General features: G+C 34.8%; 3 protein-coding genes across 3 annotated transcripts; 2 read left to right on the top strand and 1 right to left on the bottom strand.

The window, feature by feature from the left end:
* The first annotated feature begins 15,188 nt into the window (after nucleotides 1-15,188).
* LOC131616604 (WRKY transcription factor 22-like) lies at nucleotides 15,189-17,766 on the top strand. The gene is made up of 3 exons (XM_058887968.1): nucleotides 15,189-15,704; nucleotides 15,810-15,920; nucleotides 16,200-17,766. Exons 1-3 carry the CDS (start codon nucleotides 15,310-15,312, stop codon nucleotides 16,678-16,680), a joined length of 987 nt encoding a protein of 328 aa, XP_058743951.1. The 5' UTR covers nucleotides 15,189-15,309; the 3' UTR covers nucleotides 16,681-17,766.
* Nucleotides 17,767-19,176: 1,410 nt separating this feature from the next.
* Nucleotides 19,177-22,220, bottom strand: LOC131616603 (3-methyl-2-oxobutanoate hydroxymethyltransferase 1, mitochondrial-like). The gene is made up of 5 exons (XM_058887967.1): nucleotides 21,653-22,220; nucleotides 20,866-21,072; nucleotides 20,631-20,777; nucleotides 20,426-20,479; nucleotides 19,177-20,340 (listed from the first exon to the last, which is right to left on the bottom strand). Exons 1-5 carry the CDS (start codon nucleotides 22,061-22,063, stop codon nucleotides 20,101-20,103), a joined length of 1,059 nt encoding a protein of 352 aa, XP_058743950.1. The 5' UTR covers nucleotides 22,064-22,220; the 3' UTR covers nucleotides 19,177-20,100.
* Nucleotides 22,221-25,012: 2,792 nt separating this feature from the next.
* On the top strand, nucleotides 25,013-27,432 carry LOC131616602 (uncharacterized). Its single transcript, XM_058887966.1, has 5 exons — nucleotides 25,013-25,409; nucleotides 26,213-26,367; nucleotides 26,703-26,769; nucleotides 26,941-26,992; nucleotides 27,081-27,432. Exons 1-5 carry the CDS (start codon nucleotides 25,067-25,069, stop codon nucleotides 27,202-27,204), a joined length of 741 nt encoding a protein of 246 aa, XP_058743949.1. The 5' UTR covers nucleotides 25,013-25,066; the 3' UTR covers nucleotides 27,205-27,432.
* Nucleotides 27,433-27,585: the final 153 nt, after the last annotated feature.

The following is a 27,585-nucleotide window of genomic DNA, read 5'->3' as shown; positions in this document are numbered from 1 at the left end:
TCATTCAGAGCCATCCTATCAATGATAGCAATTGCTTCTGCAGCAGTTTTTGACATCAATGAACCACCCGCGGTAGCATCTAAAAGTGTTTTTGGTTGAGGTTAGAGTCCATTTCTAAAGATATGGATTTGAGACAATTCATCAAATCCATGCCCTTTGCATTTTCTGACCATAGACTTGAACCTCTCCCATGCTTCATTGAGAGATTCATTCGGACCTTGAGAGAACACCGCAATGGAAGTTTTCGCTTCCAAGAACCTATTGTGAGGAAAGAACCGATCCAAAAACTTCTCTTCTAACTCGTTCCAATTTGTCATAACATTGTTAGGTTGATCAAGATACCATTCCTTAACTTTTCCTATCAAGGAATGAGGAAAGAGTCTCTTGAAAACCTGTTCTTCTTCGGCCTCCGGAGCACCAATGGTTCCGGTGATCTCATAGAACTTTGTTAGATGAGTAAAAGGATCCTCGTGATCTGCTCCTGTGAAAGGATTCTGATAAAGTAATTGAAGTAACCCCATTTTCATCTCGGAGTTCCTTCCATTGGCTTGATCACAAGCAAATTGTGCATTCAGACGAGGGCTATTAACACAAGGCCCTCGAGGTGGAACATTAAGATCCGCAGCTATTTCTCCTTCAACTAAGTTTTCAACCGGAGTTGAAGAAGAAGATGCTTCTTGTTGTTGTCTTCTTTCCCTAGCTAGTTGTCTCCTCCTACGAGTTTTGCTATTCTCTCTACGCGCAGTCCTTTCAATCTCAAGATCAAAAAGGAGTTGATCTGCAGGTACACGTCCTCGCATAAACTGTAATCTGAAAAATTAATCAAGCAAATTAACAAACACAAGGAATAAAATTTTAGACACAAGAGATTAATTATAAGACTCAATACAAAACAAACTATTGCAATGCTTGCAATATCTAAACAACAATCCCCGGCAACGGCGCCATTTTGTTGAAAGAGTATTGTGGTGTACTTTTCGTTTATATCGTATCCACAGGGATTATTGCAATATCACCGCCGTTCTATAGCCTATTTTGTCTTGAGTTAATGTTACTTTAGTTTTGAGTTTGCAAAAGATCATTCAACACTTTAGTAGCAAAGAGTAAATTAATGAAAATTCTAAGTTAAAGAAAATGTATCAAGATTCGATTTCATCTACCTAATTTTTGTATGTCTCCTTATAAATATATGTATATGAACTCGTTAACAATCAATATAATTACGTATCGACGTCTATACCGTCCGTGTCTGCAACGATATAGCTAGATTTATCGTATTGTTTAACCGACGATTTCTCCACCGTTTAAACAATACAAATAACGTTTTAAAACCGATACTAAGTAAACATAAAACGCTAAATCCATGTCTGCAATTTATCGTTTGATAGATGATAAAGTTAGGTCTAGATACAAACATTGATGTCTCAAACACTTATACCATAGAAAAGCTTTAATAAACAAACTAAACCATCTATATTGATCATCACTTGTTCATACATAATATATTCACAAGAAAAACATACAAAAGGCTAGGAAGATTACATCTTATCTTGATACAAAAGAGATTTAGCTATCCATGAAAATGGTAGCTTGCTCAAGAAGGTAAGGATGAAGAATGACAAGCATCTACGGCGATTAATCGATGATCAAGGCCTCGATTCTCCAATTCTTCACTTGCTACAGTAGTTTAGTGCTCTCTTTCCTCTCTAAAATGTCTAACACCCCAAAATATCTATTCTGGCCCTTAAACAAATAAACAAAATTACGCAGACCGCGCTTAGCGCGGTGAAGCCGGCTAAGCGCGCTATCCCAAAATGGCTAAACAGCCCAACCGCGTTAAGCGGGCTCCAGACCATGCTTAGCGCGAAAGTTTCTGCCAGAACTTCCTTCTTTTCTTCAAAACCGCGCTTAGCGCGCCTATACCGTGCTTAGCGCGGTACCTTTTTCCAGCAATCCTTGGTTTTTGGTCTTGGAACATCTTCAATTCATTTTTCCATGGTCCAAGCTTCCATTTATCTAGCAAAAACTATAAAATCCAACACAAATTGCAAAGATAAGAACTATTCGACAATAATATAAATATAAGAATATATATATATATATATATATATATATATATATATATATATATACCAAATGATAATAAAATACTAATACTAACCACAAAAAGACTTGAAAGTTACCAAAAATTACCCAAGATATTAACACAATTTGGTAACTAACAATAGGTCAATTACTTACCAAAGGGTAAAACTTGAAGCTTAAAAAGTATAAGATGAATGTGTATGATGGTGATGAGAGGTTGATTATGAAGGCATCATTGGTAGACAACAAAACCTTTAAGGTAGAGATCAACGCGATTGATCACAAGTGTCTTGCTTCAATTGCAGAAGATAAGAATTGGCTATGGTATCACAGGTATGTACATTTAAAATTTAGAAGTTTAGGAATTCTCAACTAGAAGAAGATGGTTTATGACTTACCTCAGGTGAAGGAACCAAGTCAGGTGTGTGGGAAATGGTGCAAAACAAAGAAGGCTAGGAAAACATTCAAGCAAGACTTGCCTATGAGGTTGAAGAAAAATCTAGAGCTAATTCACTCTGACGTGTGTGGACCTTTTGAAGAAAGTTTAAATGGAGGTAACTGCTATTTCCTAACTTTCATATATGAATTCACTAGATATAAATGGATTTATCTTATTGAGAGGAAAAGTGAGGCATTCACACAGTTCAAGATGTTTAAATTTCATGTCAAGAAACAAAGTGGATGCAAGTTGAAGAAACTGAGAACTAATGGTGGCGGTGGATACACTTCTCGAGAATTTCCTAGATTTCACAATGAGGAAGGTACAAAGCATGAGGTTATTGCATCCTATACCCTTCAACACAATGAAGTAGCTGAACGAAAGAACAAAAGTATATTGAACATAACAAGGAGCATGTTGAAAGCTAAAGGTATACCAAAGAGATTTTAGGGTGAAGCAGCTTCGACAATAGTATACGTTTTAAACATATGTCCAACGAAGAAGACGGTCGAGAACCTTATGAGAAAAAAGTTAGATGATCAAAGTCAGACCATGGTGCTCATAGCTTATCATTCAACTGGAGCATACAAGTTATATTAACCGAACAATGATAAGCTAGTGATTAGTAAACATGTTTTGGTAGACAAAAGAAAATTGGGGAATTGGACTTAGGAGTTGGGTCGGCATATAAAAGAGATAGCCTCAATTGGGCTCTAGAAAGAAGGCCAAAAAACTGAAGTCAATACCAATCACAATGAAGAACCTGAGCAAAATGTCAAATGGTTGGTTAGAATGAGAACTAAAACAACAAGGTTAGTTGGATATGAGAGATTTCCAGATCGAGAAGTTGATGCAGATGGTGACTTAATAGAAGAAGCAATAATGAATTAATAAAATAAGAAATGATAATTTGGATCAAGCCATAAATGATTCGAATTGATGTGAAGCCGTGAAAGAAGAACTCGGGTAAATCTAGAAGAACAAGACATGGGAACTTGTCGAAAGAGCTAGCAAGAAGCCAATTAATGTGAAGTGGGTTTACAATTTGAAAAGAAGACCAAACGGTGAAATTTCCAAGCTTAAGACAAGACTAGTGGCGAAAGATTTTCTACAAAAACCTAGTATTGATTTCGACGATGTTTAAGCACCTCTGCAAGGTTGGAGACAATCATGATTGTTGTGTCGAAAAAATTATACATAAGGTGGAAGATACATCAGTTGGATGTTAAATCATCATTTATGAATGGACCTTTGAAAAAAGAAGTCTATGTTAGTCAACCACTAGGATTCAAAATCAAAAGGCAGGAGTCGAAGGTGTACGTATTGTGTAACGCCCCGAATATTTCGTTATTAATTTTAGTTATGCATTTTTAAATTTTTCTATGGAGTATGAAGTGGTTGGGAATTATTGGAGTTTATACTATTTTATTGGAATTAATTAATTAATTAGTATAATGAGAATATGAGCTTTGGGCCTGTTATGAGGTTGGGAGTAACATTAGTGGGGGTGTAAGTTAAGCCCATTAGTATAAGTGAGAAATTTGTGAGAAAGGATAAAAAATAAAAGGAATTAGGAAAAAGGAAGAGAATTCTGAAAATTTGAAGAGAACGTAGAAAGAGAGAAGGGCAAGAGCTAGGGCAAAGGGATAACCTCCATTGGTAGAGCAATTTTTGAAGAAAATTGCTAAGGTAAGGGTGGAGTTCTTACTTTCTAAGTGTTGACATGATAATAGGTATGGTAGAGGTTAGGTGTTCATAATTTTATACTCATGTTTATGTTGAAATTGAATTTTGAGATGTTGATGAATGTTGTGAATTGATGGGTGAATGGTGTGCAATTGATGAAATGGATATGTGCAATTGGATAGTCATAGGGTACTGTTATTAGACTTGTAAAATGAAGAATTAAAATATATGTTGAATTGGTGTGAAAGTGGGTGAATGAAATAGAGGGAAATGCTGTCAAAACTGATATTTTTGATTCTGGGTATGCTGTAACCGGGTAACAGCCCTGCTGTAACCGATTACAGCATGGTAAAATAGACAATCTGGGCATTTTTGGGTGTTGTAACCGGGTAACAGCCCTGCTGTAACCGGTTACAGCAGAGTTTTAATAATAGCGAAGGCAATCACGTAAAGGCGTAACCGGGTAACAGCCCTGCTGTAACTCGTTACACTTGACATTTTTCTAAAAAACTAAAATTTTCTAAAATCCATAACTTTTGATCCGTAAGTCCGATTTAAGTACCGTTTGAAAGCTAAAAATATTATCTTTAACATGATTATAATTTTGGGATTTTAAGTTAATAATTTTCTGTTGTTAATTGATATTTTGTGTGTCTGTGTTGCGTATAATGCGATGATTTTGGTGATAATTGATGAGAAGGTTATTGGGATGATAATTCCACAATTTGTAGAATATATTACTATGATGTGATTGTTATTGTTGACCTGAAATAACAGGATTATTGTGTAGGCTTATGCCTTATTGTTCATGATGAATGAATGTTGTTGTATTGTGATATTGTTGTGTGATGATGGTAATTGTTCGCCTTGATTGGCAAATTGGTGAAGGCTTATGCCTTGATGTTTCATGATGATGTCGTTGCTGGCCTTGATTGGCAATTGTTGAAGGCTTATGCCTTGTTATTTCATGATGACGATGATGATGGCCTAGAATGGCATAATTGTTGAAGGCTTATGCCTTGTTATTGCATATTTATGCTGTCGCACATAGATGTCACATACATTGCATTATTGAAGTCTTATGCCTTGTTGTTGGCCTAGATTGGCAAAATGTTGAGGGCTTATGCCCTGTCGTTGAAGGCTTACGCCTTATTATTGCCCATTATTTGGCATTTTGGAGAGGACTTATGCCCTGATGGTACCACATGCATAGTAGGGAGTAGGTTGCATTGCATTATCATGGTTATGATATGATTAATGAATTATTTATCGTTGATGATTAATGACATGTTGTTGAATGATGAATGATGCTAATGTTGTATGAAGCAGTGAAATCATGTATGATCTATATCTCCTATATTATTTATCATTCATTCCTTTATATTGTAAGATATCTCACCCCTTCTATTTGAATGTTACCTCTATGTCGGTAACTTGCAGGTAATCAGGAATGAAGGCTAGTTACCTTCAAGTAGATCGAGTCGAGATTGTCGCTCTGATATGTAACACTCAGGGGGATGAACGTTATTATTTTTTTTATTTGTTTCTTGTTGATTTAAGTGCTTATTGAAGTATGTCTACAACTTGAAGCTGAATTTGTTGGATTAAAGTTTCATGACATTCCTAAGATTGAATATGTGGAATTCCGCTGCGTAATTGAAAGTTGTTTCATTTTGGAGATAATATCGTTTGAAAAGTTCATCTGTTTATATGTGTTATGTATCTATTATGATTAAGATCAATTGTTTTTGTATTATGAAGAAAATGTAACATCCTGGTTTCAAAGAATTGTTTTAAATGAAGATTATATACTCTGATTTTATTAATATTATGCGGGGTAAATCGGGGTGTTACATATTGAGGAAGGATCTCTATGGCTTGAAGAAGGCCCCAGGGGGTTTGAATAAGAGAATAGATAACTTATTGATCAATACAAATTTCACAAAGTATGTATGAATGTTGAGTGTACGTCACTTAATGATGCTGACAGGGTCATTTGAATCATTTGATGCTTATATGTAGGTGATTTGTTGATTATAGGTGCATATGAAGCTGAGATAAGAAAAGTCAAGTTGAAGTTGATGCAAGAATTTTAAATGTCCGACCTAGGAAACTTGTCATCTTTCCTAGGGATGGATTTCAAAGACACGGGTGAAGAAGTGTTCTTGCACCAAAAGAAGTATGCCCAAGACATCTTGAAGAGGTTTAAGATGAGCAACTGTAATGCAACTGCAACACCATTAGAAACTGGAGCAAAGTTGAAGAAGGTTACAAATGATGAGTTTGTAAGTGCAACACTGTAAAAAAAAGATCCTTGAGGTGTCTTTACAACACCAGACCATACAGATTGAAGATTACAAATGATTATTTGTCAATTCGAACATTGTGCTTGATTTAATTGCGTTCATCTGCGTTAATTTTTGTATCCGTTGTTGTGTTGCATTGCACGTTCGAGTCGTACGACAAAATGCTTGAGAGAGAAGCAAAAATATGAAAATTCTGTTTTTTCACTATGGGAACCAAGTTCCAAATTGAGAGAACCGGTTCTCATCCATTTCCCTTACCAATTTGCGCAACAGAGGGTTATGGGAATCAGGTTCCAGATTGGGGGAACCGGTTCCCATCCAGTTTTTTCCAATTTCAGCGCAACAGAGGGTCCTGGGAACCAGGTTCCAGCTTTGGGGAACCGGTTCCCATCCAAATGTTTTCAAAATTCCCAAAACAGAAGGTTTTGGGAACCGGGTCCCCAAGTTGGGGAACCGGGTTCCCAAGTTGGGGAACCGGTTTCCCTGTTAACCTTTTGCCATTCTGCTTCTCTAACTTTGTTTTGTCGTATCTCTCGAACCGTTTTGAGTTTTCATGCAAATAAATAGTGCTTTTCAAGCATAACATTGTCTCTGGAGCCAATGGTGATGAAATTTTGGTTTCGGCCGATATTTTGTCATTTTTCTTTACCTTTACTTTATTATTCGTTTATCATTTACAATAACGCAATTCCGGTTTGTTGTTATCTCTAACTTATGTGCTAGTATGCAAGGCATGTCAAAGGCAATTACTGATCGATGCTCATCACATTTGTGTTTTGCTTTATTTGCTGGACACAATCTTATCCCCTCATGGTCGTGTTCTCATCAGAGAGACTCTTGTTTTACTTTATACCTGTTTGTTTGGATTATTTGTTTCCCTTGCAGGTGTATTATATGATTGTGCTCGACGCACATGTTAGCGCGTGATTTATTTTCGAGACGTCGACACTTGCTTGCTTATGCGGTTAATCGGTGAGCTGATCATTTACCTGTTGCTTTTGCTAGCTCACTCGCGGGATCTCTGGTTTTCTTTCTTATTTTGCTGGAGTTTACGGATCATAATCCGTTTGGTATTGATCTCGTTTCATTTTACCTTTTTCCGCATTTTACTGCTTTCATTCATCATTTAACTTGAGAAGTAGGACTTAGGCATGCATTGCATCTGAAAATCCTTTGAGGCGTGTGCCGGAGGTTTTGTTTTTGTTGGTGTGTTTATGTTTCTGCTTGCAGGAAGTTCTAACAAAGGCCATTGTAAGTCCTCGAGAAGGCAAGCGGAAAGGGTTAGCAATCAACCCCCGCAAATTTCAGTACCTAGGTTGTTCTTATGCTCACTTTTGCAAGTTCAAAGCTCTGGACAAGTCCCCAAGATAGTCGAGTCGAAGGCCCAAACGGGTAAAGTGAAGCGGGCAGGTCCATGCAATCGGACCCCCACGTTTCTTAGCTCACGTTGACGCTCGGTGTACACACGCGCCGATTTGCCTCTGCTCCTCTTTGCCCCGGTAACACAATGTCGCGGTTAAAGATTCACATCTCCTCGGTCTAATGCCTGGTTGACTCGGGTGATACGCTCCCCTTGGCTATGGCGGGACCACTTTTATACTACAAGGCCTGCGCCTGTAGGTGTGTGTGCACGAGCCGAGCTCGTTTGTGTGATATACTTGTTTGTTTTCTCGCTTTTTCCCCGTATGTTGCTAGTTTAGTATAGACTTTCATCCTTTGTATGACAACATAGGTAACAAGCCTCCCCCCTTAGCTTAGGCTTTCCTCATGCATTCATGAAAACACAAACCAAACTCTTTGATTTTCTTTTCTTAAGAGCTTGTTATTTCCGCTTCATTCCCAGCATAGGCTCCAAAGGTCGAGCAGCGGAGAGCGAATGTAACTCGTTCACCTAAAAAACACAACACAAACAGAAATTAGTTAGCCGAGCTACGGTACCTCTGATTCCTCAAAAAGGATACGTAGGCGGCGGGGTTGGGCCGTGCGAGTACAACACTTTCTTTTCCCTACATTTTGCATGCATACTAGATCAGTTTTAGGTGTAGACTTTTCACACACCCATATATCAGCTAACAAGCGTGGATCCCGTTGAGTACGACGGACGTGAGGGGTGCTAGCACCTACCCCTCACGTAACTGACTCCCTTACCCTCTTCTTTGGTCGTGAGACCATTGCACCTTGTTTTGTGGTTTACTGGCATTCCCTTCCTTTTAGGATAAATATGTTAGCGGCGACTCTGTTGATTTTTGCGGTAGCGAAAAAATGAATTTATGAGATGCCCCCTTTATATAAGAGAAAAGTCGGCTCAAAATGAAAATAATCCATGGGCCAAATTAATATCCTAATCGATTAGGTGCACCCAAAAACAATTATTATGGCCCAAAAAGGAAGGTTTTGATATATACTTGTTAGAAATCATTAAGAGACTATCTTATTGATTATGGACTTGATTATTGAGAGAGGCTAAGGCTATTACAGTTCTGACGGTTCTGAGCTTTGCAATAGTTAGATAAGTATCAAAATAGTGAAGTCCTTATATCTAGTTATATCCTTTTGCTACCAACCTAGCCTTGAACCTTTCAATAGAGCCATTTGCCAAGTATTTTATCTTATAAACCCACATACAACTAATTAGTGTGATACCAAGTGGTAGATCCACAAGCTTCCATCTTCTCAAATTCTAACTATAGTTAGCCTCCAACATTCATATTTGGATATCTCAAAGTAACTCTTACGTTCAGTATGTCATATTAAGGACAAGGAATAATGTGAATGTGAAGGAGATAACTTTTTATGAGAAATTGAATTAGACAAAGGTTAAAGAACACCTTTGAAAGTTTGGCTTTGAGTAGATGCATTGTTGCATATATAGTTTTGCAAATAAGAGGAATGATGTCTCAGCCTTGGGAAATTTCTAGTTGGTGAGTTAGGTTGATTAATTAAATGAGGTTATGTAGTATTGTTTGAGTCAGTAACTAAAGGAGATATCTTGTTATGAACAATTGGTGACATTGGAAGGAGTGTGTTATTATTTGAGCTTGATGTGGAATGGCGTGGTCTTGTTTGGCTTGTTGTGGCATGGCGTGGACTTAATATAACATGGTGTGGATTTGATGTGGCATGAGGAGGATTAAGCTTAAATGTGAGAGTATTGTCATGTATAGAAGGGGGGATTGTTTCAGGAAGTAGATGAGGACTGAGATGTGGATTTGTAAGGTAGGATATGTTCATGAAAAGAAACTCTTCTGTAAACAATAATTTTTATCGTATTGTAAACCAGACCCTGATACCATGTTAAGAAATATGGTTGGACCTAACTCATCCCTACAAAATTAAATTGTAGGGTGATGATTACCCCCACTTATAAGCACACGTTCATACCATATATTGTCTGATGTGAAACTTTTAACTCAAGTCACTTTTATGTAAATGTATTTAAATATAAATCACTTTAATTCAATTTATTTTTAATCGAGATAAATTCACTAACAACTAATTTTTGCACAATTATAGCCAATCTCACTATAAATTTTCATTTTTTTCCTTCAATTTTTTTGTTTTCATATTTCTTGCATATTTACAATTATTGTTAGTTAAAGTTCATGTTAGTAATAAATATTCTCCAAACCTATGATTTGATATTCATACATTTGATTTATTTGAACAATCATACCTTTAAGATCAATGATTTGGGTAAGCTAAAATACTTTTTAGGCATAAAAGTGGCACACTCAAAGGGTGAAATTTTATCATGCCAAAGAACGTATTGTCTTGACCTATTGGAAGATTCAGGCTTCATTGGATTCAAGCTAGTTTCCAATCCATTTGACCCTGCAATCAAGCTTCACCGAGATTCAAATACTCCATACTCGTACATTCCTTCCTATAGAAGACTTGTGGGCAAATTACTATACCTGAATGCAACAAGACTTGATATTACATTTTGTACACAACAACAGAGTCAATTTTTATCCACTCCTATTGTAACTCAATTCAATGTAGCATGCAAAGTTCTCAAGTATCTCAAGACATGTCAAGATCAAGGCATATTTTTTCCTAGAGATTCAACTATGCAACTTAATGGATACTAACATGCAAATTTGGTAGAATGCATGGACACTCGAAGGTCAATATCAGGTCAATGTTTCTTTCTTAGTAAGTCACTTATTTCGTGGATAACCAAGAAGCAATTAACAATTTCAAGGTCATCCTCAAAAGTAGAGTACATAGGTCTTGCAACAGCAACTTGTGAATTGCAATGTCTTTTATACCTCATGAATGATTTACAAATGAGATGTACAAGGACACCTGTGATTTATTGTGATAATCAAAGTGCTTTACACATATTGCAGCCAAACTTGTTTTTCATGAGAGGACAAAATACTTGGAAATTGACTGTCTTGTTGTGAAAGAGAAACAAAGCAAAGGCATTATGAAACTTTTTCCTGTCAAGTCCAAGGACCAGCTGACCGTTTTCTTCACCAAAGCCTTGCACCCTCAACCATTCAATATACTTCTATCCAAGTTGAAGGTGGTAGATATATACCATCCTTCAATTTGTGGGGGAATGTTCAATCATGCAAGCGACAAGGCTTTATAATGCAACAATTATAAAAAGGAAGTGAAGGTTATGAAACTGAATTAGTTACAATTTACTAACCGACTTTAATTCAGTTTAGAGTTAGTTACTTGCTTAATAAACAATAATTGCATGAAGGTGATACAGTGTAACTTGTGACTAAAATTATATGTTGTGTATAATGTATATAAATAACTCTTGTATCAGTTTCAAACTAATGAAAATTTCACCATTACAAAGTTCATTTTGTTTCTCTCAATAATTTGAATAATAAATTTAAGTGTTAGAATATATTAAAATTAAAAAAAATATATAAAATCTTTATTTTAAATTAGAATCAATTATTTTATTAAAAATTTAATATACATATCAAAATTAATTTTACATATTAAAAATTTACTTCAAATACTTTAAAAATTTAATTGAAATACACCAACAATATAAAATATTTTTACACTAACAATAAATCGTAATCGTCAAATTTTGAATCACGTTTAACTGTTATTTTGATTATATATAAACTATAAAGTAATAAATATGAATGATTATGATAGAATGATAGTATAAAATATTTTATACTAACAATTAATAATGCATAACAATTAATTTTATAGTCTAAACACATGGCCAAACAAATGTTTAATCATAAATGGCATTACTAGAAGTTAGGTAGTATAAAATACAAAGTTTAGGAATATGGTGCTTATGAAATCCAAAAGTTTGTATGCGATAAAATCAAAACTTGATTAATAATAAACAGATATAAATATACAGTAACCTAATTAGTTATAAAATGTCAAATAAATTTAAATAAAATATTGTTGACTTTTAATTTAGAGATTAAAAAAAAGTTTTTAGAAGAACATCGTGGTCATATGAATATCAAATTAATAGCGATAGGTGATAATGGATTCAGTGAACTTGTCCTTAGAAAATATGATCTTATGTTCTTATGTCTATCCCTACAAAAAATTAATAGAGATGGATGGTGGCAATGTGGCATGACATTATTTAATAATTTCTATCCTTTTTTTTTTGTCAGTATTAATAACCGCGTGAGGGTGCGTGTGATATGGTCGTAGTGTGGCCCCGTTGTTCTTAGGTTTTTTCATTATTACAGTTTTACCCTTTGACATTTTTATAATGTCAACTAAATATCAAAACTTGTTTCCACTTACTAGTAGAGGTGGACATGAATTTGTGATGATAAATAAGAGAATTCGGTGAAAACTTTGTTTATTGCTAGGTAAGAGATGTTACATGAATAAAAAAAAAACTCTTAGTCCATCCCTTGTGTTTTTAGATAGCACGTCTTTTTTAAAAATGTCACGTATTCGGAGATGTAACTCTCGGACGCACTTTTTTTATTTTAAAATTGATTTATTCTAGAGGTATATCTACGGAATGTTATGCACCTCCGAAACAATTTGATGTTAAACTCGCGTCAGACTCTTCTCTTTCTCATTCTTAAAGTTTTTCATATTCTCTACTCTCTCAACCTTAAAAATCAATCTTCCACCAAACATCATTGTTTTCTCTCGAGTTTGGCAGGGAACATCAATATCAACGATCAACACATTCCAACTTGTTCAAGGCTCAATACAATCGATATAATTTCGAGTTTTCGAGTATTTCCCGTGATAGAGTTAGAATACAATTTTAAGTGTAGAAATCATTAGATAGTATTAGAAATATAGTTTAGAGACAATGTAAGTATTTTTTATGTGTAAAATAGAAGATCACGCCACCAAAAATAGGGTTTTCAATGATTGGAACAATAACAGACACCATTGTTACGTTTTCGGAGCTTCAGAACATTTCGGAGGAGCATTTACAGAAAAATGAAACGTTAAGATAGTTTCGTAGATGCAACTCCGAAAAGTTGTATCTACGAAAGCTTTCCACGTTTGCATCTACAGAGTGAAGATTGCTTTTTTTTTTTGTTGTATTTCCTTTTGTTTTTATGAGTTAATTTTATCTAATTCGACTTTATTTGTAATATAATACATACATTATGGCTGGCGAGACATACCAACTTATATCTGGGAGGGTTGCGAAACATGCCTCTGCGCGACGTGTATAGAGCCAGATAATCTCACAGGTAGCTGACACCTCTGTTCCAACTGAGGGGACAGTTGAGGCCACGCCTTCCACTTCTACTTCTTCATCCCGGAGATGTCGGGATGATGGTGAGGGTATTTCACAAGCGCCCTCTACCCACAAACGTCGTCAGAATATTTCTGCTCCTCCTGTGCCACCTCCAGTGGAATTGAATGATGTATATGATGTATTATTTGATGTACTATATACCATTGAGTTTACATTACACTAGTTTTTTACTTATTTTTGTTGTATTATTCTATCGTTGAAAAAAAATTGAAGTTTTGGAGTGAAGTATAGTTTATTTAAAATATAACAGAACGTCGTAGGTACATCTACAAAACATTATGTTTTTAAAAATTTTCGGAGATATATCTACGAAAGATTTTTTGAACTCAATTAATTTGAATTTCCTCAACGTTCACTATTTTAAATTGCTTACATAGATGTAACTCAAAAAAAAAAATTTATCAAAAAAATATTTTGTATATGTATCTCCGAAATCAAACGCATAAATATAATTACATCAAATACCTAAGATTATAAGGGGTGGATTTAAATATTCTTAATAAATTTTACATATGTGTGGTTGCATGATATTATTTAATATATAATTTTTATCTTTTTTTTTTTGTCGGTATTAATAACCGCGTAAGGGTGTATGTGGGTATGAACGTATGGTCATAGCGTGGGCCCTATTGTTCTTAGGATTTTTCATTATTACGGTATTACCCTTTGACATTTTTACAATGTCAACCAAATAATTAAAACTTGTTTCCACTATGATAGGTCAGAATCAAAATAGTACGGTAGACAATAGCTGTAGTATAGTATCATGGGTTTTAAATAGATATTTTGATTTAAAAATTATAAATAATTGATAATAAATAATAAAAATTTAATAATTATGAAAAAACATCATAAAGACCACAACTTTCTATTCTTCCTTATTAATACAAGTTATTTATTATGTTGATTTTGATCAATAATCAGATATTCATTAAGAGTATGCTCTCCTCAAAATCTCAAGTTCGAATTCTGTTAGGCACAAATTAGTTATTAAAGAAAAACATATAGATCAAAAATGGTTTTTTTATATTATTTATGTGACACATTTAAAATAGAATAATATAATTAAACAGATAATATGATAATTATCTTAATAAAATTATAATATTAATAAAATTATATAATTTCCAAAAGACTAACTATACTTTGAAAACTAAAAGTGGTATTTTATTTAAAATATATACCCTCTATTCTCTTTTATACCTAAATTTTATTTTTTAGGTACATTCAACAAATAATATATTTAGTCTTTTATGTAGTTCAAATGCATCATTTGTAAAATGAACCTAAAAAATAAAATTCGCTTATAAAAGAGGATATAGAGAGTACTTTAAATTAATAAATTTAACAATTTTGTTTTAAAAAAAAACTATTTAAACCTTGAATAGTACATAATCTTAATATTCACCTTCAATATGTTTTGGGTGGTTCCTATTCCACCTAGTTACTCCCTCCGTCTCATAATAAGTGTCCCATTTGCAGTTTTTCCTTGTCTCAAATTAATTGTCCATTTACAATTCCAATGCATCAATCATTATTATTTTTCCACTATTATACCCCTATTTATTAACTTTCACGTTATTCAACTACTGTTAATAGGGGTATTCTAGTAAATGACATTAACTTTTTTACTAAAACCAACACATCCAATCATTTTCTTAAAAACCGCGCATTACTCAAATGGGACACTTATTATGAGACGGAGGGAGTAAGATATTTTCCACAAAAAAATACTATAAAATATTACTAGTTACTTACAAACTTTGCACACTATTTTAAAACCAATAAAATAAAAAAACATGTAGACAAAACACAATTCAAACTTCACAAACAAACAAAATTCCTTAAAAATATAAAATTTCTCTAAGTAGACTTTTTGAAAACTTCCACTTTCTTTGTTTATATATTCTTGTCTTTTCCCATTCCTTGCATCTTATCATCTCTTTCTCTCTCTAAAAAGTCAGCGCCTTCTCTCTCTCTTTCTCTCTCCTCAAAAAACATCATTGTACAAAAACAGACACTTTCAGACCTTGTCTCTAACGGTTATGGACTCAGATTGGGATCTATATGCTGTTGTCAGAGGCTGCACCACCTCAACCTCCACCACCACCTCCACCGCCACCGCCACCGCCGCCGCAACAACAACAACAACCAGTACTACTACTACTACACCTTCTTCATCTTATTTCTCTATTTACCCTGCTGAACAATCAGGCCAAGTTTTATCAATTTCAAACCCTTATGAACAATCAAGAAGTTCCGTAGAATTGCATGAACTTTGTAAACCTTTCTTCCTCAAATCACAACCTCTCTCTTCAAATTCATTCTCTTATTCATCACCATCACCAAAATCATCAGGTCAAACAAAACAACAGCTGCTTAATAATAACAAGCAGCCTCATCATAGCGGTTCTGCTACAACACCAAGATCTAAAAGAAGGTAAATTTAGCTTTTTTTTTGTTGTTCATTCCATATTGATTCTTAAAAAAAATCATTTTTTTATTGATGATTTGTGTGTGAATGCATGTTTTTGTTAAATTATAGAAAGATTCAGCATAAGAAGGTCTGTGAAGTACAAGCTGAGAATCTTTCATCTGACATATGGGCATGGAGGAAATATGGTCAAAAACCCATCAAAGGTTCACCATATCCAAGGTTAGTCTTTTTAAGACTATTTGGAAGAATTTCCAAAAATCACTTATAATTAAGCTGTTTTTATAGCTTATTTTCATAAGCTTTCTTTTTTCGGTCTAGTAGTTTAGTGGTTGAAATTTCACGTGAATAAGTTGAATTTCACAGATTCAAACATGTGCTATTGCATCTGATGTCTCTGTACAGCTTTTAACTGAGCTGTTTTAACGAGAGACAGTTTTGTAAACCTGCTTTCTAGAATATGGCTTAACTAAACTTTGTTTTTTCTTTGTGAATTTATAGAGGATATTATAGATGTAGCAGTTCAAAAGGGTGTTTAGCTAGAAAACAAGTTGAGAGGAACAAATCAGATCCAACAATGTTCATAGTAACCTACACAGGTGAACACAGTCACCCTGCTCCAACTCATAGGAATTCTCTTGCCGGTTCGACGCGACAGAAGCCTTCGTCACCGCAAACTGTTACTGCTGAAGACTCTTCCCAACCCTTTACAAAACAAGTTTCTCCGTTGACATCGGAAGCTGAAGAGGAAGAGGCTACACCTTCGAAGTCGGAAAGTAGAGAAGATTTGGAAGATTTGATGAATGATGATGAGGAAAATGAATTTGAGGTATCTGATATGGTTGTAACAGATGATTTCTTTGAAGGTTTAGATGAATTGACAGGATTTGCTGGAAAAACAGTAGCATCATCTGGTGGTGGTGACTGTTTTGGTGACCCTTTTGCAGCTAGTATTGCACTTCCTGCTTGTGGTGGCCAATAATGCTCCCTAGTAGTCCCACCACCTATCATGCACAGACACGAACATCAGATATGACACTGACATGTTGATATTCGTAAAATTTCACGTGTCAGTATTGTATCAGATAACAACGTGTGTTGGTCACCAGACATATATTCAATTTAAGTTAGAATATAATTTCTTGGTTTTGTTTTTGGAGGTTAGAGGAATTGGTACATTTTGGAGGAATATTAACCAACAATGTTTTGTGAAGGGGAGGAAAAGTTCTACCCAAAAGTATAGAGATAATGTTAAATTTAGATTAGGCATGTATATCTTTATGTCATAGTGATTGTTAGCCATACTTTTGGTAATGTACAAACAATTCATTTTTCAACATCTTTTGTTTGTCAATGTAATCTTTTATAGTTAGTTGAATTAATAATGGATTATGAAATTAATTTACCTAACACTTTTGCATTGACTTTTTCTTGTCCATCTAAGTTGTTTATGTTTGTTGAATTTATAAAGTTGGTTGGAGAGCACTTTTATGTTGACTTTTGGTAGCAATGATTAATATTGTTTGACTATGAGATAGAAAGGTCCATAATTGTTGGGTAATATTCCAATTTCAATAGTATTATGCTTAGCACTAAGACTTTGATTCCATCTTGACACCGAGGCTTGGATTAAAGGAAGTGATAGGGTGAGAATAAGCTTGATGGAGTTAGACTTTTCATAGATGAGTATTGATAGTGTAAAATATGTAATAGTCCAAGTTAACTTGAATCACTTATATATGTTACTTATTTTAAGTATGAATTTGACATTTTCTTTATATTACCTGTTAACATATTGAAAGACTCATTTTAAAAGTTAATAGAATCACCTTTGAGATATTTTATATTCAATTTCAAGAATCTAGAAAAGTTAACATTTTTAAAAGAGATATTTTTTTTGTTGTTGTCTGTGTGTTTTAAATAATAGGAACGAAGATTTAATTGACGTCAATGCAATAATCATTCAAGAATATGCATAAATCGATAAAGAACCGATACAAAATAAACGCATTTCTGCATATTTGACACGTCTTCAACGCGTCTCTCGCATGATTGCATACCAGATATAGACAAAAATGGATTTTTGCGTATATGATATGGCTTAAACGTATTTCTCGCATGACCGTGCTTCTGATACAAGATCAATTCATTTCTGCGTATCTGATATTGACTAACCACATTCATGTGTAGCTGGCGCACCCCCTTTCGATCTAGCTAGTCCAAGGGCGTAGGCGGTGGAGTTCGGAGACGTCCACCTCGATTGGAGCTAAGCCTCATGGGTAGGTATGGGGATCCAACCCTTGGCCGAAGAATGATCCTCTATGATGCGGAATGCAATACAAAGATACGATTGCATCTCTCCGGTCTCGTAGACTATGAGCCCACCGTGGGACACACAAGTAAAACACTCAATACAATGCGCAAATTAATACACTACTGCAACAAATTCCAAATAAAGCAAACAAATATATCAGCTAAGTATGGTAGCTGACGATCTTCAATCTGCCAAGCCATAAAACACGAAGACCATTGTTAGGAAAACGCTAAGAGCACATCATGTACCTCGTCGCAACAAGACACATATTCCCCCCAAAAGGCAAGCAAGTTGGGCTCTTGCATCCTAATTAGACAACCCTTCGCACATGTCGAAGCTGAGACTTGCAACTCACCGGCAAACACCAACAAAGTAGAGTGCTATGCAAATCTTGCATTGCAGGGACGCCAAGCAATCTCCGACCTTACAATAACTTACTAACATCTTGGAAGGGACTTACTAACTTCATACTCGTCCAATTATAAAATTTGGAAGGATTGATTTGTGAGTATAGGGGAAAAGAGAGTATTCAATGGTTATTTTGGAAGATATCAGCGAGTATTAATTCCCACTGTACTAGGCAAGTGACCTTATGCCAATGACAATTTTAACCGTGATAAGCTAATGGAGACAGAGAGAGTTCATCGAGTTCATGGAAGCGGTTTACATTATGAGAACGAGGTTGGTGATATATTATGTGGAAAATGGAAAAAAAACTTAACCGACTATTTGAGTAAGTGCCATTTTTCGAGTGTTTTGACTTGTGTTGTTATTTTTGCTAACTTTCTGCAGAGAGGATTGCCCCGTGTCGGCTGCTGAGAAGAAGGCCTTGCTAGAAAAGAGAAGGACCAACCGGGGTGAAGCGTTGTCCACCAACCCGAATAGTGATTGTAGTAACTTTTGAGATCCAAACACAGATCAATTTCAGAAGGTATAAAAGAATCTTTCAGACAATAACCTACTGATGACATTGCTGGCCTGTGAGGATAACCAGCAGATAGACAGTGAGAGCATGGTATCCATAGATACATGACAACTCAAAATTCCAGGAAGACTATAACCAATGATATGTCTCTACCATATAAGTTTTAAACACAATCATCGGGCTATTATTATTATTCAATCATGCCTTGATTCGCCAATGGAGCCAATAACTAACCGATATTTTGCCAAAAGCTTTCAGCATTTTGCACTCATTCCCATAGTTCTAATCAAACAGTTTGACATGTTACTTTTACAAGCTTTCCTACTGATCCATAAACCACAACCTCAAGTCTTACTACTCAACATTTCGCTACTGTTACTTCAATTGCAAGCAAAACAATAAAAACAAATAAACTATCCTCGAAACCGCAATGCATTTCATAATGTGGATAGAGTACAATAAAATCAAGGTATGATAAGAAGATACGCACAGTCGCCACACCTTTGACGAGAGGAGGGCTTACTGTTCCCAAATCCAGGGATCATCAGATCATCAAAATCATCCACGCCATTCTCATTCTTCACGGTTTTCTCGGAATTACGGAATCCGCCGAGAAGATCGTCAAAAGCGGTGGTCCCTCTGTTGTGGTGCAAGAGCCTGTCATAATCGTAGACAGGTGAGTTGACAGAATGTGAAGCAAAACCGGAGCTGGAGCTGCGAGAGATGGAATCGGCATTTAAGAGGTAAATAACATAGAGGCACAAAGAGTTTGCTTCACAATACAGACTAAATCAAAAAATATCAGAAAATAAACATGATGTTAAGTTGTTGTTTGTTTGCAATAGCAAACTCGGGACGGCTTAGATCATTCATCAAGCACCTAAATTTAATAAGAACAAATCAAAATCGGTTTTCAACATTTTGGTTTGAATCTAATGCTTCAAAATAACATTTCTTTTTGTTACATGGGATGACAAAAATAAGTCTCCATACGTATCAAGAAAATTTCATGAATTTGAGCGATGGAATTTAAATCTATCTATCAATCTATTTGTCTGTCCCGCTCAAATCATGTTCACTTAAGTTCTTCGATTTATTCTGTCATTGAAGACGACGAAGAACATCAAATGAAAAATGGAGGATTCTGTAGCTTTACTATATTGTCACTTTGTTGATTTTGTAACCATCTTCTGAACTGCTTCAGATGCCGCAAAAACTGCTTTGTCGAAACCTAACTTTTGCAGCTCATTTACGAAACCATTAGCATCAGCTTCACTGATTTTGTAGGGACTGTGTTTAGCATCAGGAAACGAACCATTAGTCACATCTTCCTTATACTCGAGTAACGCTTTATTGATGACATCTCCGACACGAGCGTACTGTTTAGAAAACTTTGGAGTAACCTGCAAAAAAATAGGGTCATCTCAACTTCAGCATTGAATCATTGCATCCTATAAAATTTAAAAGAAAAACAAGATTATCATTTACCTTTGCATGGTGAGGGTGTTGTAACATACCAAGAAGATCATGGTAAACAAGCACCTGCATGATGATTAATAAAACTAAATTAGAAATATCCGTGTCGCTATAGTGCCTCAATAGCGATTTCCATCTAAAACCATAAAGCTTTGAATGGACTGGCCCAACACAGATTAAAGTGAAAATGATTTTAAGTGAGACTATGCCAACTGACCTGTCCACTGCAATAGGGTCCAGCCCCGATTCCGATCGTCGGAATTTGAAGCGCTGCTGTTGTTGCGGCAGCGACCGGTGCAGGAACACATTCAAGAACAACAGCAAAACACCCTGCTTCTTGCAAAGCCAATGCTGTCTCGACAACCTACACAGATTCATTCCGTTTAGGGAAACAATTGTTTACAAATGCAAAACTAGTTGCGCATCATGCCTGAGAGAATAGAGATATCGACCTTGACGGCACTAGCAACATTTCGTCCCTGAGGCCTAAATCCACCTAAAACACTAATGGCTTGTGGTGTAAGACCAACATGGCCGATTACTGCTATTCCAGCTTCAACAATAGATTTTGCTGCAACGATTCTTGAAGGTGAACCTCCTTCCAATTTTATGGCATCCATTCGTCCTTCTTTCAAAATCCTAACAGCCGTATCGACCGCCTGCTTATAATCAAAACAACAACACTTAAAAACCACTTCATATAGTTAGAAAGTTAAAACAATTAAACAAAAATACACCCTCCCAAATTGTTAATTCCAATCAATTCCTTTCCACATTTCAATTCCAACTAACAACAATCAAACATTTTCCATTTCAAGTCCAAAGGAAACAAATCCCACTCTGATTGAAAATTACAAAGGCTGCTATCATGGTAGTGTAACAACAGAGAATCCGCTCTATGAACCCCCTAATATCAGAGTTCGTCCATTCTTTGCAAATCTAATCATACAATGAAATCTGGTTATATACCATTTCATTCCATCATATTCCACCAATATAATCATACAATATAATTAAAATATTTCACTTGAAAATGAAACACTACAACACAAACAAATTCCAAAACCCTACACACAAATACACATAGAAAAGAACAAAAAAGCAAACTTTCTCATGAACTTTAGAGAAACTCGACAAAAAATTCTATCTTCACAACTTTGGCAACAACCAAAAACTCAAAAAAGATGAAAAATCCAATCTTTAAATGAAGAAATTAAAAAACAAAGAAACAAAACATACCTGTTTAGAACTACACTCATACGTTCCAAACGGCAAATCCCCAACAAGAAGAGGAGTTTTGGCACCACGAGAAACAGCCCTACAATGAACAAGCATTTCATCCAACGTAATAGGCAGAGTAGTATCATGGCCATGAACAACCATGGAAGCCGAATCCCCCACAAGACAGATATCAATGTTGGCCATATCGACGTGAACAGCAGAAGGGTAATCATAAGCAGTGACCATTGTAATGGGTTGTGAGTTTTTATGTTTCTGTCGCAGTTGTGAGAGTGTTACCCTTTGGGTTTGTGGGGTTGGTCCTGAATAGACGGTGTTTTCTGGGAGATTGCTCATGCGACGGAGGTGGGTTAGGAGAGAGGAGGATTGAGGGAGGGTGGTTGTTCGGAGGATTGATCGTAGCCAAGACATGCTGGGAGGGTGGGATTGTGAAGAGAGAGTGAGAAGAGTGATTTGAAATTCAAGAAGTTGATGGTTTGGTGATTCCTAGAAATTTTGTGATTCATGCGAATTTGGTTTTGGCTTCCTAGGAGTTTTGTTTGTCATTGTTTTGGGATGTTTCAAACAATATTTGTATGTTATTTTATAGTATAGATATTGTATTATAGTACATTTTTCTATGTTTTCTCCACTCTCTATATGATTTTAACTAATAAAAGGGAGTTTATTAAAATTTATGTGTCAAAGAGAATGTTCTCAATATTATTTAATTTATATTTTACTTTTTCAATTTTTACATTTTCACTTTTTTTTAGTAATTACTTTCTTCTCTTTTTCAAATAGTAAACAACTATATACTTATTTATTGTTTATATCAATATTTATTTATTAATTAAAGTGACATTTGTAGTAATTTTATGATTATTATTGATAAATTTAAACTTTATATTTTAAAATTATAATATTAAAACTCTTATTTTTTGAATTGAAAAATTTATTCTACTATTTTTCACTCCATTAAAAAAAATCTCTGGATCCGCCACTGTGTGAGAGATTATTGGTGTAAGAAAAATAGAGGTTATGGTAAAGTGGTGTAAAAGAGATGAATAGAAACCACAAAATAATAAAGTTTTTGAAAAAAAAAGGTTATGTTATTGAATTGCATAAAGCTGAAAAATACTAGTACAAAATATATAGAGCCAAACAATAAACTTGCTCGTTGGGGTGAAGATAAAATTCAAAGCAAACCTACTCTATTACATCATTAGGTGTGGTCTACTTTTACTATCTTGACAAACAAGAATCTAATCATAATACTAAGAACAACACGTAAAGTAAAATAACAACAACACGCAAAGTAATTGATATGTTAGAAAAATATCAATTTCTAACACTCCTCCTTGATATTTTTCTTGAATACTCCAAGCAATGATCTCAACTCTTCAAACTTTCCTTTAGAAAGAGCTTTGGTCATTGTATTTGTAATCTGATTTTCTAAATTGCAATGCTCCAAACTGATTTCTTTTGACTTTTCAGCTTCTCTAGTAGCATGATATTTAACCTTGATGTGCTTGGTTCTTCTATGCTGAACTGGATTCTTAGCTATGACTATAGTAGATTTGTTATCCACCCATATGACAGTAGTTTTGTTTTGAAATTCTTCCACATCTGTTAAAATCTTCCTTAGCCAAATAGTTTGATTTGCTGCAACAGCAGCAGAAGAAATATACTCCACTTCAGCTGATCATTGGACAAAAAATTATTGTTTCTTTGAATTCCATGAGAACACAACACTACCAAATGATAAAACATAACTAGAGGTACTTTTTGCTTCATCTACACTTCCAATCCAGTCACTATCTGCATATCCTAGGAGGTCTCCACTCTTATTTTTCAAAAAACACAAACCATAATCAGCTGTACCTTTTTATGTACCTCAAAACTCTCTTAGATGCACCAAGATGAACTTAACTTGGAGAATGCATGAACCTAGAAAGTAAGCTAGCAACAAACATTATATCAGGCCTGGCCGCTGAAAGATACAACAAATTTCCAATTTTACTTCTATAAATAGAATCATCTGCACTATTATCACCATCATCCTTTAATAATTTTTCATTCACAACCAGAGGTGTTGAAACAAACTTGCATTTATCCATATGAAACTTCTTTAATACCTCGAAAGCATATTTCTTTTGAGAAATGAAGATTCCAACACTTGAATGAAAGATCTCCATTCCAAAAAAATATTTCATTTCATCCAAATTTGTCATCTCAAATTCATTCTCCATATATTACTTGAATTGACTTAGAGAATTGAATTTATTCCCTATAACCAACAGATCATCGACATACAATGACACTATTTGTTGAAGTTCATTCTTTAACCTCTTCACATACAAAGTAGCCTCATTTTCACTTCTTTTAAAACCTTTTTGCAAAAGATAACCATCAATTTTGCTATATCATGCTCTTGGTGCTTGTTTTAAGCCATAGACGGCTTTGTGAAGCTTGTAAACTTTATTTTCACTTCCTGCAACCATAAAACCTTCAGGCTGGTCGACATAAATGTCTTCATCAAGCAATCCATTTAAAAAAGCTGATTTAACATCTAAATGATAAATTTTTCATCCCAATTTTGCTGCTAAGGCAACCAACAACCTAATTGTATCATGTCTTGCAACAGGTGCAAAAGTGTTTGAAAAATCAACACCGTGTTGTTGAAAATAACATTTTACCACCAATCTGGCCTCAAGCTTATTTATAGAACTATTGTGGATTGAGTTTGGTTCTATAAACCCACTTAACACCAATAATCTTTTGATTTTTTGATTTGTCTACAAGCTTCTATGTTTGATTTTTCTCTATTATCTTCATCTCCTCCTGCATGGTAGCTTTCCATCCCTTAATATTAGCAGCTTCAGCATACCCTGTAGGTTCTAATGAAGTTATATTGCACTTGGCATAAATATCATCCAAGATTCTAGTACCTCGAGTTGGAAAATCAGCATCACTATCATTATTTTCTGAATTTTGATCATCCTGAAGTGTATATTTGGAAGCACATTTTTTTCATTTAACGTTGAATTGTTCTGTAGATATATGATATATCTACGGAATCGTTTAAACAATGTTAATAAAAGGTTCCGTAACCGCATCTACGAAACAATTCAACTTTTAATAAAAAAAATTTATTTCGTAGATACACCTCTAAAAACAGAATATTTATGGAAAGACGCATGACAGAATCTCGTTTATTTATCATTTGCTTAGTAAATATGACAAATATTATGAAATATATGATTTAATTTTTATAGAAAAATTTAAATTATCTTTTAAAAATATTTGTATTGTTTATTTGTGGCTACCATTAATTAGAACCTTAGATATTTAACCAAACACAAACATGGCAAGTTCAAGTTTGTTAGATTCTCTAAGCACTCAAACGTTTGTTCTCTTGTCTTGTCTACTTTCATGGCAATGGCTGCTATTGCTTCCATTACCTCAATCAACACTACTCACAATCACAATCACCACACTTCTTTAATCTTTGCACCAAAACAACATCAAAATAAAACCAGAATCCATAGATTTCGATGCAATGGAACAGACCAAAAGCAAGAGTCTCAACCACAGAACAATGCTTTTCTTAAAGTAGCATGGTATAGTTCTGAGCTTCTAGGCATTGCTGCTTCTGCTTTCCGTTCTTCACCTGATGAAGAAGAAGCTTCTCCTCAGAGACTTCTTGAAACTGTTGATCGTGTCTCTGTTGTGGATACAATCAAACAAGACTTTCAAAGATCTTATTTTGTCACAGGTTTGATCATGCCCATTTTCTTATCTTATGTGGGTTGATGCCAGTTTTTTTCCCTTTGATTTTGGTGTTTGTATTTGGGTCCTTCTTGATATATATAATAGTTTCAATTTTGTGTATGGTTTTGTTAAATCATTTATCTTTTTTACACATTATTTGGATGATTGATTTGGAAAAACCAGAGTTTTAAACTTGACTAAAAGAATGAATATATGTTTAAGCATACCCTTAGGTAGGGATGGCAAACGGACATATCCGCTCTGTTTGAGCTCTACCGTCGAAAACATAGACTCAATTATCTGAACTTCATGAGCTCTGCAGACGAAAACCTAGACACGATTATCTGAACTTCATGATCAAATATCGCATGTTCTCCATTTTCGCTGCTTTTGTGTCTTTTATTTTTGAACCAAGCTGTTCCTAAAAGGAGGCTTGCTGAAGTGTCTTCTAGACAGTATAGTATGCATAGTTCTTACATACGAGAGCCGTCTCAAGTTTTTGGAAATCCCGTGTAAGTTGTGTAAGTTAGCCACAGTTTAACTATGACAAAACAGATAGAGACCCTATTTAATTACGATTTAACCTGATAAATATTTTAAGAGGCCTTATTTAAGTATAGTTTAACCATGACAAATTTGGGCTTGTGCGGTAGTCCGCTTTACACATTCTCAAAGATGGCCATGATGATTACCTGCAATTGTTTGTTTCCTACACAAAATGAAGCTGATACCAATTGCCATTTCCTAGTTAATGTTTTGATTATAATCAGATGATTCCATGACTGATATATTCTTCTCAACTCTCAGGAGATCTCACATTGAATGCATATGAAGACGACTGTGAATTTGCGGATCCAGCAGGGTCTTTTAAAGGACTTCAGCGTTTCAAAAGGAACTGCACTAATTTTGGATCCCTTTTGGAGAAGTCAAATATGAATCTTATGAAGTGGGAAGATTTTGAGGTGAGGATAACCTTTAACACTCCTCTACTGCTTTCTCATCAGCTATAAACTAATAGTCATCAATCACAAACTATAAACTATCAGCTAACTTATCCGACAATGGTTATTTTTACCAAACAAAACAAAACCTTAATATTTGTAGTCGCGGTTATATTCGTGATTACCCTGCTACCCTTGATGTACATGCAATTTAGAATAAATGCTACTTATGCTTCTGCAATTGCAACTATGGTATAGTTGCAACAACGTAAACAACCTTAACGGCTTAGTTTACAGAGTTCAAATCTCTGCTATACAACCGGTTCTAGAAACTCATAAATTTTGTTCCATGACAGGATAAAGGAATCGGTCACTGGCGATTCAGCTGTGTCTTGTCCTTTCCTTGGAGGCCTATTCTATCTGGTAAATTTTAAGCCCTATCTATGTATCCTATTAGTTGCATGTTCAAGTTAACATGAGTCAGATTCTCGATAGAATATGTAGCGATCACAAAATGCTTATTTAGCAGAAAGAAAAAAAAACAGCTTAAATTATATTTATGTAACTTTTTAACCATGTTAATATATGTTGCAGCTACTGGATACACAGAATATTATTTTGATGCACAATCAGGAAAAGTATGCAGGTGAGAAAATGTTCAATTGTGATGACTAATGCAGGGTTAATTAGAGTCATCATTTTGGAAATCATCTAAATTCATGAAAAAATTTCAGGCATGTGGAGCATTGGAATGTTCCGAAAATGGCTTTGTTTAAGCAAATTTTAAGGCCTAGTAGGGGTTTCGGCTTAAAAGATTATGTGACTAAGTGGTTGAAATTTGTTCAGGTGAATCGTTAAATTACAACAATTTTTTTAACAATGTCGAACATTACATTATACACACCTAACTATGTGATATTGGTGTGAACTAGTTTAAGAAGTGTGTAGTAGGGAACACTTGTATATATGTATTGTAGTATACCAGATTAGTTAGGTCTGCAATGTAGTTTTGTTAACAGAGAAAGAAATAATGTTTTTTCTTCTTGTAAATATGTTATGAATAATTTTATAGCCTGTTTTCATAAATTCTCTCAATCAATGTCGCAAAACTTAGTGAGTAGATAAATTTAAATAATCAATTCAAAGAGACTCTAAATCAATTATTGGAGTAATCAATTGCGGCTGTCACATATGATTAGACCTTTCGTTCACATCAGAAATGACTTAGATGCAACCGTA

The sequence above is a fragment of the Vicia villosa genome, linkage group LG7 (genome assembly GCF_029867415.1).
Source record: "Vicia villosa cultivar HV-30 ecotype Madison, WI linkage group LG7, Vvil1.0, whole genome shotgun sequence".
Lineage (NCBI taxonomy): Eukaryota > Viridiplantae > Streptophyta > Magnoliopsida > Fabales > Fabaceae > Vicia > Vicia villosa.
The sequence above is the reverse complement of the archived record's forward strand: the minus strand, read 5'-3'. Positions and strand labels throughout refer to the sequence as shown.